At 44.2% G+C, this 12109-nt stretch overlaps 1 protein-coding gene across 1 annotated transcript in view; it reads right to left on the bottom strand.

The window, feature by feature from the left end:
• Positions 1-11874, bottom strand: part of SFRP4 (secreted frizzled related protein 4) — a 73954-nt gene extending 62080 nt beyond the window's left edge. The window contains exon 1 of the mRNA XM_056518433.1: positions 11094-11874. Coding sequence (XP_056374408.1) covers positions 11094-11535 — 442 coding nt within the window. The 5' untranslated portion in view covers positions 11536-11874. The remainder of the gene's footprint in view (positions 1-11093) is intronic.
• Positions 11875-12109: the final 235 nt, after the last annotated feature.

The raw sequence follows: 12109 nt of genomic DNA, 5'->3' as shown, positions 1-12109 counted from the left end.
TCTCCCGGAGGCAGAGCAGTGACGTCATTATGCTCCGTCCCCGTGATCACCAGTAATCAGACCCGGAGCGAGCATGCTCTGGGGGCTGATTCTAACGGGGTGCGGTGTGAAAGATCACGGGGGTCCCCAGCAGCGGGACCCCCGCGATCAGGCATCTTATCCCCTATCCTTTGGAGTACCCCTTTAATGTACCTTAAAACAAGCCCAAATCTCAGTAATTTAGCTCCTTGCTCTGTCAAAGCGTTATTCCATAAAGAACAAAGTGGCCCTACTTTTAAAAGCACCCTGTGAACTACTACCGGGAACATAGGTCCAAGATATCTCCCTAAGGCTAGGATTCCACTGAGGTTTTTTCCCACCAGCAAAAACACCAGGAAAAACTGCCAGGAAAACTGCCACGGATTTTTCTGCGTTTTGGCAGTTTATCTGTTTTTTCTGGCTTTTTTCCTGGTGTGTGGAAATAGCCAGTTTTGTACCCTGTGGCAGTTTTTTCACTGTCTTCTGGGTACCACTCTGTGGGTTGGATGCTTAGCGCCCGGTCCACAGAGTGTAGGGAGATGAGGACTCTACGGTACATCTCTACGGTCAATGGAGAAAAACTGGCCTGTACCGTGCTATATACCATTGTCAATGCAGGTCGGACTCTTGCAGAAGTAGAACTTGTCCTTCTATGTACTACCTTATTGTACTTCTCCTCTCCTGCTTGGCCTACCGTGGTTGCAGCTCCATGCCCCGCAGACGGATTGGAAAACTCGATAAGTTCTTCGCTGGGGTCCGCATTGCAACAGCCACTGTACTCATATATGTTTGTCTAAGTTGGAACCATCATCTTCTTGTCCTCTGTCTAGTTTGCCTTCGTTCCTTCAGGACTTTGCTGATGTCTTCAGTGAAAAGCAAGCTGAAGTTTTGCCTCCACATTGTCCTTACAATTGTCCAACTGACTTTCTGCCTGGCACCACTCCTCCCAGGGGCAGAATTTAGCCTTTGTCTGTCCCTGAAACTCTGGCCATGTCTAATTATATCCAGGAGAACCTTCAGAAGGGGTTTATCAGGAAGTCCTCTTCCCCTGCCGGAGCCAGGTTCTTCTTTGTGTAAAAAAAAAAAAGACGGGTCTTTGCGACCATGCATTGACTACCGAGGCTTGAATAAAATTACAATAAAGAACCGCTACCCACTTCCTTTAATCTTGGAGTTATTTGATCTTCTGCAAGATGCCAGGATTTTCTGGAGCCTATAATTTGATTTGTATACGTGAAGGGGACGAATGGAATACTGCGTTTAATACTCGTGAATCTTGTGATGCCATTTGGACTCTGTAATGCTCCAGCAGTTTTTCAGGAGTTCGTCAATGATATTTTCTGTGACCTCCTGTACTCCTGTGTCGTTGTCTATTCGGATGACATGCTTATCTACTCGCCCAATGTCCAGTCTCATCACTCTCACCTCCGCCAAGTGTTACAGCATCTCCGTGAAAATCATCTCTATGCTAAGCTGGAGAAATGTACTTTTGAAAAGACTAGCCTCCCTTTTTTGGGCTATATTGTTACCAGTCAAGGTCTTCAAATGGATCCCAACAAGTTATCTGCAGTTCTAGACTGGCCACAACCTACTGGTCTGAAAGCGATTCAGCGCTTCCTCGACTTTGCCAATTACTATCAGTAATTAATTCCTCACTACTTCACTCTGGTAGCTCCCATTGTTTCGCATACCAAGAAGACTGCTAATCCAAAAGTCTGGACTCCTGAGGCTGAAAAAGTTTTCAAACAATTAAAGTTCGCCTTCACTTTTGCTCCTGTGTTATCAAGACCCGATCCAGGCAAGCCATTTATTCTGGAAGTGGATGCATCTTCAGTTGGTGCAGGTGCAGTTTTGACACAAAAGTCTGTAACTTGCATTTTTTTCTCTAAGACCTTCTATTCTACGGAGAGAAATTATACCGTAGGAGATCACGAGCTCTTGGCTATAAAGTTGGCCTTGGAAGAAGGGCATCATCTCTTAGAGGGCTCTGTACAGCCAATTATTATTTTTACAGATCACAAGAACTTGCTCTACAGACTGCTCATTGTCTCAACCCTTGTTAGAAAAGACAAAAGACAAAGCTCTCCATGGTGTAATATAAGAGTAACCTGTATGGCCAAATATACTCTGAGAAGGAGGCTCACCTGATGGTGTTGTGTACCCACATACACAACAATGGTGAGCGCATATAGTGTCCGCAGCCATCCGACTGAACGAGAGGTATTGCAGAGATAGGCTTCGACAAGGGTGCCGGCTTTAAATGGCACAGGTCACAGGACAAACAAAGGTAGGTAAAAGCAAGGGTAGTTTATTCTCCCAACATGCCTACCTCCCAAACCTTGTTAGGCTCACTGATCTCTGTTTTTCTCCAGATTTGACTTTTTTATTCACTTCAGTCCAGCAGAGAAGAATCTTCGGGTGGATGCTCTGTCTAGATCCTCTGATGTACAAGACCAAGAATTACATCTTCAACATATTACAACTCCCAATCGTCTCATTTCTGCAGCACCAGCAACTCTTCAGCACCTGCCTCCTGGAAAGATTTTCATAACTCCCAGTCTCAGACTTCGAGTCTTGAAATGAGGTCATTCCTGATTGTTGGCCGGTCTTGCCGGTATCTGTAAATCCTTACAACTCATATCCCGACAGTATTAAAGGCCAACTTTAAAACAGGAGGTTGTTGACTTCGTCTGTTCCTGTTCTGTCTGTGCCCGGGACAAGACCTTTCGTTCCAAACCTGCAGGACTTTTACAACCTATGCCAGTTCCAGAGCGACCTCTGACCGATATTGCCATGGACTTTATTACCGACCTTCCTTCCTCTGGCGGCAATACAGTAATTTGGGTTGTAGTAGACCGATTCTCTAAAATGACTAATTTTGTACCCCTGCCAGAACTACCATCGGCACCGCAACTTGCTAAACTTTTTCTCCACCACATCTTCCCCTTACATCCCTCAATCTAATGGACAAGTCCAAAGGGTGAACCAAGCCTTGGAAAACTATATTCGCCATTTTGTTTCGGCTCGTCAGGACGATTGGACCAATTTACTTCCCTGAGCCAAGTTTTCTTACAACCATAGGGATTCCGAATCCACTGGGACCTCGCCTTTCCATGTAGTCTATTGACTTCATCCACGTCCACCCCTTCCCTTGTCTTCTCCCTCCGGTGTCCCTATGGCAGATGAATTAGTACAGAATTTCACCTCCATCTGAAGAAAACTCGTATATGCCACGACCCGAATGAAATCTCAAGCAGACAAGAAAAGGTGTTCTCCCTCCGAATCCGAGTGTGGTTGCCATCTAAATATATCCGATTCAAAGTACCCTTCTATAAACTGGGTCCTCGCTATTTGGGTCCTTTCTAGGTCAAGAAATGTTTAAATCCAGTGGCTCATTCTCTTCATCTGCCTTCCTCCCTCTGGATCCTGAATTCTTTTCATGACTTCCTCTTGAAACCTGTCATCCATAACCGCTTCTCTAAAAAGGACATTTTTCTTACTCCCATCTCAGGTACCGATGTTTTTACTGTCAAGGAAATTCTGGATTCCAAACTTATCAGAGGAAAATGTTTCTTCCTTGTAGATTGGGAAGGATTCGGACCAGAGGAAAGGTCTTGGGAGCCACAAGATAATATTCTAGACCGTGACCTAATGCAGAAGTTCTTGTCCTACAAAAAGAGGGGGAGACCAAAGGGGGGTACTGTTACACTGTGTGCTCCGGCCGCAAGCACCGGCCGTGAGTGCAGAGTCCCTGTGTCCCCGTCTGCTGGCGGGGCTGGGATTCGCATCACGGGACGCGCCCGCATGCGAATCCCAGTCCGTCACTCACCATGCTCCACTGCCGCCTCCTCCTCTGAGTCTCAGCTCCGGCGCATGCGTCCCCATCTCCTAGGGCCCACGCACGCCAGAGCTCTGAAATTTAAAGGGCCAGTACGCCCATAATTACTGTCACTACAGTATACATTTTCTGAAATTCGCCCACTTCCCTGCCCGATCTTCAATGCCCCTAGCCTGAGATTAAGCATTCCATTTGCCTGTTTGCCTTATCCGTGTATCCAGACCTTCCCGCTACATTATTTGACTTCGCACCTTCGCAGCCTGCCTTGACCTTCTGCTACATCTGACTACGCTACTGCCTTATCCTTCGGTACCTCACCTTGCCCAGCTACCTGTGTAATCAAGCCGTGTCAGGGGTAGCAACCTGGGTGTCGCCTGCCGCAGCAAGCCCATCCTGCCTTGCGGTGGGCTCTGGTGAAGACCAGCGGCACCTTAGACTCCGTTCCCCGATACGATCCGAGTCATCAGCCACACAGGTTAAGGATCCACATCCAGCTCAGTAACAGGCAGAAGAGCCAGGAGGACACACAGACATTAAAAAGCAAGACTACATTTTGCCAAAATTAACTTAAGTAAGTCAAAATCTTTCTGGGAAAATTTCTTGTGGACAGATTAGACCACGATGGGGCTTTTTGGTAAAGCAAATCATTCTACTGTTTACCGAAAATTAAATGTGGCCTACAAAGAAAAGAACACAGTACCTACAGTGAAATATGGTGGAGGTTCAATGATGTTTTGGGGTTGTGTTATTGCCTCTGGCACTGGGTGCTTTGAATGTGTGCAAGGCAACATGAAATCTGAGGATTACCAATGGATTTTGGGTCGCACTGTACAACCCGGTGTCAGAAAGCTAAGTTTGAGTCCGAGATCTTGGGTCTTCCTGCAGGACAATAACCCCAAACATACGCCAAAAAGCATCCAGAAATGGATGGCAACAAAGCGCTGGAGAGTTCTGAAGTGGCCAGCAATGAGTCCAGTTCTAAATCCCATTGAACACCTGTGGAGAGATTTTAAAATTGCTGTTGGGAAAAGGCGCCCTTCCAATAAGAGGGATCTGGAGCAGTTTGCAAAGGAAGAGTGGTCCAACATTCCGGCTGAGAGGTGTAAGAAGCTTATTGATGGTTATAGGAAGCGACTGATTTCAGTAATTTTTTCCAAAGGGTGTGCAATGAAATATTAAGTTAAGGGTGCCAATAATTTTGTCCTGCCCATTTTTGGTGTGACATTATGTTCAATTAGCTTTTTTTCCTCCCTTTTTTGGTTTGGTTCCAATACACACAAAGGGAATAAACATGTGTATAGCAAAACATGTATTACTGCAATCCTTTTCTGTGAGAAATACTTAATCTTCTTGAAATATTTCAGGAGTGCCAACATTTACAGCCATAACTATATATATATATATATATATATATATATATATATATATATATATCATAATGTACAAAAGAAAGTCCTTGACCAAGACAGGCAGGGCTCTGTGCAGGCTCCTGGCTTTTCAATCATCCTGCTGTGGGAGCTAGGAGCATGTCATAGAGCCTCACTGCAAAGAGCCCTGCTTGTCCTCAGTGTACAGAGCCCTGCTTGTCCTCAGTGCACAGAGCCCTGCTTGTTCTCATTGTACAGAGCCCTGCTTGTCCTCACTGTACAGATCCCTGCTTGCCCTCAGTGCACAGAGCCCTGCTTGTTCTCATTGTACAGAGCCCTGCTTGTTCTCATTGTACAGAGCCCTGCTTGTCCTCCGTTTACAGAGCCCTTCTTGTCCTCACTGCACAGAGCTCTGCTTACCTCAGTGTACAGAGCTCTGCTTGTCCTCATTGCACAGATCCCTACTTGTCCTCATTGCACAGAGCCTTGCTTGTCCACCCACACTTCCTGTATTTGGTCTCCTCACAGAGAAGAGACACGCAGACAATAGCTGCAGGGACAAAAATATGCACATTTTTTAACCAATGTATATTGCAAATATACATATAATGGTATTTTCTACATTATATAAAAAGTTTTTGATAATGGCAGGTACACTTTAATGAATTATGTTATGTCACTGGAGACACAACTTCACTGACACCTAGTCAATTCATTTGATCAGAGCCTGGCAGGAAGGGCACAGGACAAGTATTCCTATACTGTACATTGCAATTTTTTTTTTTTTTTTATTATCTATCTAGCTATCTTCCAAAAATAGCACAACTCTTTTCCACAGTTTGTGTAGTATTGCAGCTCAGCTAAGCTAAGAGAATAAAGCTGAGATGCAAAACCACACACAGACTGAGGACAGGTGTGGCGCTGTTTCTGGAAGAAAGCAGCAATGTTTTTCTTACCCTGGATAAGCCTTTTAATCGACTAGGGTTTAAGAAAATATTAGAATCTTGGAAAATCCCATTAATAAAAAAAGATAATGACGCGTTAGTGTATTTATTTGTTAAAGGTCATTATTTATTTGTGTTAGACAGTTATGTAATTTATCTACATGTATTAGCCTGACCTTAAAGCCAGTGACATCAAGATCTATTGTGTTACCTGTGAAACATTTCTACAATAACAAATACAGGGGGAGATTTATCTTTCAATATAGACGTTATTTTTCATCTATCATTGGCGCTGTGATGGCGCAGTCATATAATATTAGCCACATTTGTGCGACTTTTCTAGTAGACGTTTCCTAAGTTTTTGAGTAGCAGTACACCTATTTCCCATTTAGATATGCAGTGCACCTTTATTTTTCATATATGACTTTTAGAATAAGATGCTAAAAATTGCGCAAACCCCTATTTCCTGGTGCTAAAGTACGCCGACCAAAAGTTCACGTACAAAACCTCGTAAGCTAGAGCTTTTTCTGCCCGTGCAAAGCGGTGGGGAATTCATCATCTACAGTACACACTTATGATAAATTGTACGCTGCAACGGAAAAAGTTAGACAGACAAAATAGCGGTAAAAAAAGAGTAGGGTACACTTTGAATGATAAATCTCCCCCATAGACTACATTATTTCTCTCCTAGATAAATGTTTCTGTATTTTATACATAACTAGCTGAGTACCCGGCGTTGCCCGGTTTTTCCTTCCTAATCCTTGTTGGGGACGAAAATCAACAAAGGAGGAAGCTTTTGACTTTATATCCGGTCCTCATATATTGTTGTCATATCCCGACCTCCTATCCCGACCTCCTATCCCGACCTCCTATCCCGTCCTCCTATCCCGTCCTCCTATCCCGTCCTCATATCTCGACCTCCTTTCCTGTCCTCCTATCTCGACCTCCTTTCCCATCCTCCTTTCCCGTCCTCCTTTCCCGTCCTCCTATCCCATCCTCCTATCCCGTCCATCTATCCCATCCTCCTATCCCGTCCTCCTTTCCCGTCCTCCTTTCCCGTCCTCCTTTCCCATCCTCCTTTCCCGTCCTCATATCTCGACCTCCTTTCCCGTCCACCTTTCCCATCCTCCTATCCCTTTCTCCTATCCATTCCATCTATTCCGTCCTCCTATCCCAACCTCCTATCCCGTCCTCCCATCATCACCTCCTATCCCGTCCTCATATCTCGACCTCCTTTCCCATCCTCCTTTCCCGTCCTCCTTTCCCGTCCTCCTTTCCCGTCCATCTATCCCGACCTCCTATACCATCCCCCTATCGCGTCCTCCTATCGCGTCCTCATATCCCGTCTTCCTATCTCGACCTCCTATTCCGACCTCCTATCCCGGCCTCCTATCCCATCCTCCTATCCCATTCATTAACTAAACCCCAAGGCCGAAGCCCGGGGTGTAAACCCCTATTGCTTACCCCTTAAACATTAGCTTTTATTAATGTTTATTAAAATATGATTCCCACAACAAAAACCATTAAAACTGACAACCATGTGATCCAAATAAGTCAGTAGATGCGTCTATAGGATCAATGTCCTCTCAGATACTAGGTAGCCCTGCAGTGGCTGCCTGTTAAGGGGATCACTCTGGTGTCGCTTAAAACATGAACACAATTGCCGCCTCTACATGTTTCGCCGCCTCCGCGGCTTTCTCAAGAGGCAATGGTGGCAACAGCCATTGCCACCATTGCCTCTTGAGAAAGCCGCGGAGGCGGCGAAACATGTAGAGGCGGCAATTGTGTTCATGTTTTAAGCGACACCAGAGTGATCCCCTTAACAGGCAGCCACTGCAGGGCTACCTAGTATCTGAGAGGACATTGATCCTATAGACGCATCTACTGACTTATTTGGATCACATGGTTGTCAGTTTTAATGGTTTTTGTTGTGGGAATCATATTTTAATAAACATTAATAAAAGCTAATTTTTAAGGGGTAAGCAATAGGGGTTTACACCCCGGGCTTCGGCCTTGGGGTTTAGTTAATGAATCTGATTTTGGCCCCTTACTACCCTAGGGCATTTTTTTCATATAGATCCTCCTATCCCGTCCTCCTATCCAACCTCCTATCCCGACCTCCTATCCCGTCCTCCTATCCCGTCCTCCTATCCCGACCTCTTATGTCGACCTCCTATGTCGACCTCCTATCCCAACCCGTAACATGTGTACCAGGTATTGAAATATCTCCAGCCGTACAGAAGTTATGTGAACACATACATTTCCAATTGATTTGCATGGGACTTTAAACAAAAACTCAGACCCTCACAAATGGGGGTAGTTAAGGGTTAAATTAACCATCCTATATTTTAAGTGGACATATAAGTAACATGTGACCAAGTGTTATCAAAATATCTCCAGCCGTTTGGAAGTTATGCAGTAACATATATTTCTCATTGACTTGTATGGGACTTTAAACATAAACCCCGCCCCTGGCAAATGGGGGTCAGTAAGGGTTAAATCACCAAGCCTATGTTTGTTATAAGTAACGTGTGCCAAGTTTCATGTTAATATCTTTAGCCGTTTGGACGTGATGCTGGGACATACACACACACACGTTGAGTTTTATATATATAGATATGGTGTACACGTGTGTCATTGTATTAACTGCCGCACTTTAAATGGGCACTGTCAGATTCAAAAACTTTGTTGTACATCTTGACAAAACATTAACTTTTCTAAGACTGTTCTGAGCCTTAATCTTTTTTTTGTCCAGAGTTTCATGATGGTTACGATGGTTCTCTCACGCCCTACTAGACTACTGTTACTGTTCTAAGATTGCCTAAGTATATAACTATGATATTTATATGTGTATAGTTCCATGTTCAGGTTGAATGTCATAGCAACCATCACATTCTCTCTTGGCTCTTACCTGCCCAGGGATACTGATGCAGTAAAGTAGTTACATATCTCCCTTTGAGTATGGAAAATTGTCAGGATGTTCGACTTTTACATGTGGTACCCTTCCTGATTGTCAATGTTTTCAATTGTGCAACTGTTACTTGCTAACTGTTAATTTTGCCTGTCTCTTTTTGACAGTTTCTTGATTTGATTCTTTATTTGTATGTTTATTGATGATATAAATAATAAAAAAATGTTGTTAAAAAAAACATTGACTTTTCGAATATACTTCATAAGAAAAATCTATTTCCTTTTTATAGAAATCATGGATTATAAAATCATGGCTTTGTCTAAGCTGAAGCACAGGCATGGACAACATCCAGTTAGTGAGGGTGGGCTAGCACTCCTCTGTGCTCTCTCCTGTCTGATAGTACTCCTCTGTGCTCTCGCCTGTCTGATAGTACCCCTATGTGCTCTCTCCTGTATGATAGGAATCCTCTGGGCTCTCTCCTGTCTGATAGTACTCCTCTGTGCTCTCTCCTGTCTGATAGGACTCCTCTGTGCTCTCTCCTGTCTGATAGTACTCCTCTGTGCTCTCTCCTGTCTGATAGGACTCCTCTGTGCTCTCTCTCCTGTCTGATAGGACTCCTCTGTGCTCTCTCTCCTGTCTGATAAGACTCCTCTGTGCTCTCTCCTGTCTGATAGTACTTCTCTGTGCTCTCTCCTGTCTGATAGTACTCCTCTGTGCTCTCTCTTGTCTGATAGTACTCCTCTGTGATCTCTCCTGTCTGATAGTACTTCCTCTGCTCTCCTGTCTGATAGTACTCCTCTGTGCTCTCTCCTGTCTGATAGGACTCCTCTGTGATCGCTCCTGTCTGATAGGACTCCTCTGTGCTTTCTCCTGTCTGAAAGCACTCCTCTGTGCTCTCTCCTGTCTAATAGGACTCATCTGTGCTCTCTCCTGTCTGATAGGGCTCCTCTGTGCTCTCTCCTGTCTGATAGGACTCATCTGTGATTTCTCTTATCTGATAGGACTCCTCTGTGCTCTTTCCTGTCCGACAGCACTCATCTATGCTCTCTCCTGTCTGATAGCACTCCTCTGTGCTCTCTCCTGTCTGATAGTACTCATCTGTGCTCTCTCCTGTCTGATAGTACTCCTATGTGCTCTCTTCTGTCTGATAGTACTCCTCTGTGCTCTCTCCTGTCTGATAGTACTCCTCTTTGCTCTCTCCTGTCTGATAGTACTCCTCTGTGCTCTCTCCTGTCTGATAGGACTCCTCTGTGCTCTCTCCTGTATGATAGTACTCCTCTGTGCTCTCTACTGTCTGATAGGACTCCTCTGTGCTCTCTCCTGTCTGATAGAATAGGAGAGAGCACAGAGCAGTACTATCAGACACAGAGGAGTACTGTCAGACAGGAAAGAGCACAGAGGAGTCCTATCGAACAGGAGAGAGCACAGATGAGTCCTATCAGACAGGGGAGAGCACAGAGGAGTCCTATCGGACAGGAGAGAGCACAGAGGAGTTATAGTCCACCCTCATCTTCTGGACTTTGTCTATACCTGTGCTTCAGCTTTGACAAAGCCATGATTTTATAAGCCATCATTTCTGTAAAAAAAGAAAATTATATTTTCTTATGAAGTATATTAGAAATGCTAATGTTTTGCCAAGATGTACAACATAAGAAAGTTTTTGGATCTGACAGTGCCCATTTAATAAATGAACCACTAACCAGTATATCATTGCTATGTTTTTACAGATCATAGATATGATATGGGTCATGAAGTGATCTTTTCACATTTGACAACCTGACATTTTTATATTGGAAGACACACGTGTTGCAATTTGGTAATTGTTTATACACAATACTACCTTAACAAGAAATACAAAAATTAAGCTTTAGGTTTAATACATAAATAATTATACTGTGGAGTTGCATTAGTCGCACATGTGCACTATTGTGTCTTCTGCGTGCACTAACTTTAGAAAGTTATTTCAAGTAATTGACAAATGTAATTTTTTACAAAGAGAATATGGGGTTCCTTACCTTCTGGGATGTCAGTGACTATGGCTTCAGGGGAGATGCACACACCTCGATCATATATTGGCAGGTCATCACATGCCAGGTTCTCCGGCCAGCTGTGATTGTATCTTTTCATGATGGGTTCACATCCATCTTTGGCTCTCTGGCACACTGACTTACATGGTTTAATAGGATCATGAAGGAACTCCAGGGTGCAGATTGGTGCATACATGGCACAAAGAAAGAAGCTCAGGACAGGGCTGCAGTTAATGTCTACAAGTTCCTGATACTGTTCAATAGCTAGTACAGCATTCTCCTGGGTGCTGTGGTGGAGATGGTTTGGCATCCTGGTAATATTCCATGGCATCTCTTTACACATGGGTATCCTGACAGTCTCACAGGGTGCTGGTTGGACCCCTGTGCCTAGCTCTAGTAGACAGAGGGCAGCTGTAAGTAGCAGCATCATAGTAGAAGAAGATGTAATGCACTTTAGCCAGTTGTTGCCCTTGCAGGTTGTTCTCAGCAGTAAATTAGTAGATGAAAAACTTCTTCCCACCAGCAGTCCACACTGCACTGTAGATACCCATGTGCATTGTACAAGTAACCACCTTTATAGCAGTGCCACAATGACGTGCTTCACATCTATTTCTTACATGGCAGCATCATCCTATTCGTTTAATCCCAGGGCGACATCACTACATTTCACTTCTTATCCAAGTTCAATTGCAGTCTCCTCCTCCCAACTCTTCTGTTCTTGAACTTCTGCATTAGCAAAGAAACCAGAGTCTGTTTCACCTGTTCCAGATTTTGCAGCAGAACAAAGCTAAGAAAAATATAAGGATCCTATAATAGCAGAGACTATTATGTCCAAGATCAGCTCTTAGGTCCTCTCCTCCCTTCTTAGACTTGGCGTGGAGAACTGTCTGTGATACTGTGATGTACCACTAGAGGGACAGCTTGTTTTCTGCAGTTTTTACACTTAATAGACAGGAAAATGTTCTTACTGAATATCTTATTTTAAACCATGGGCATTATTCTGC

Source organism: Hyla sarda, chromosome 5 (genome assembly GCF_029499605.1).
Source record: "Hyla sarda isolate aHylSar1 chromosome 5, aHylSar1.hap1, whole genome shotgun sequence".
Lineage (NCBI taxonomy): Eukaryota > Metazoa > Chordata > Amphibia > Anura > Hylidae > Hyla > Hyla sarda.
The sequence above is the reverse complement of the archived record's forward strand: the minus strand, read 5'-3'. Positions and strand labels throughout refer to the sequence as shown.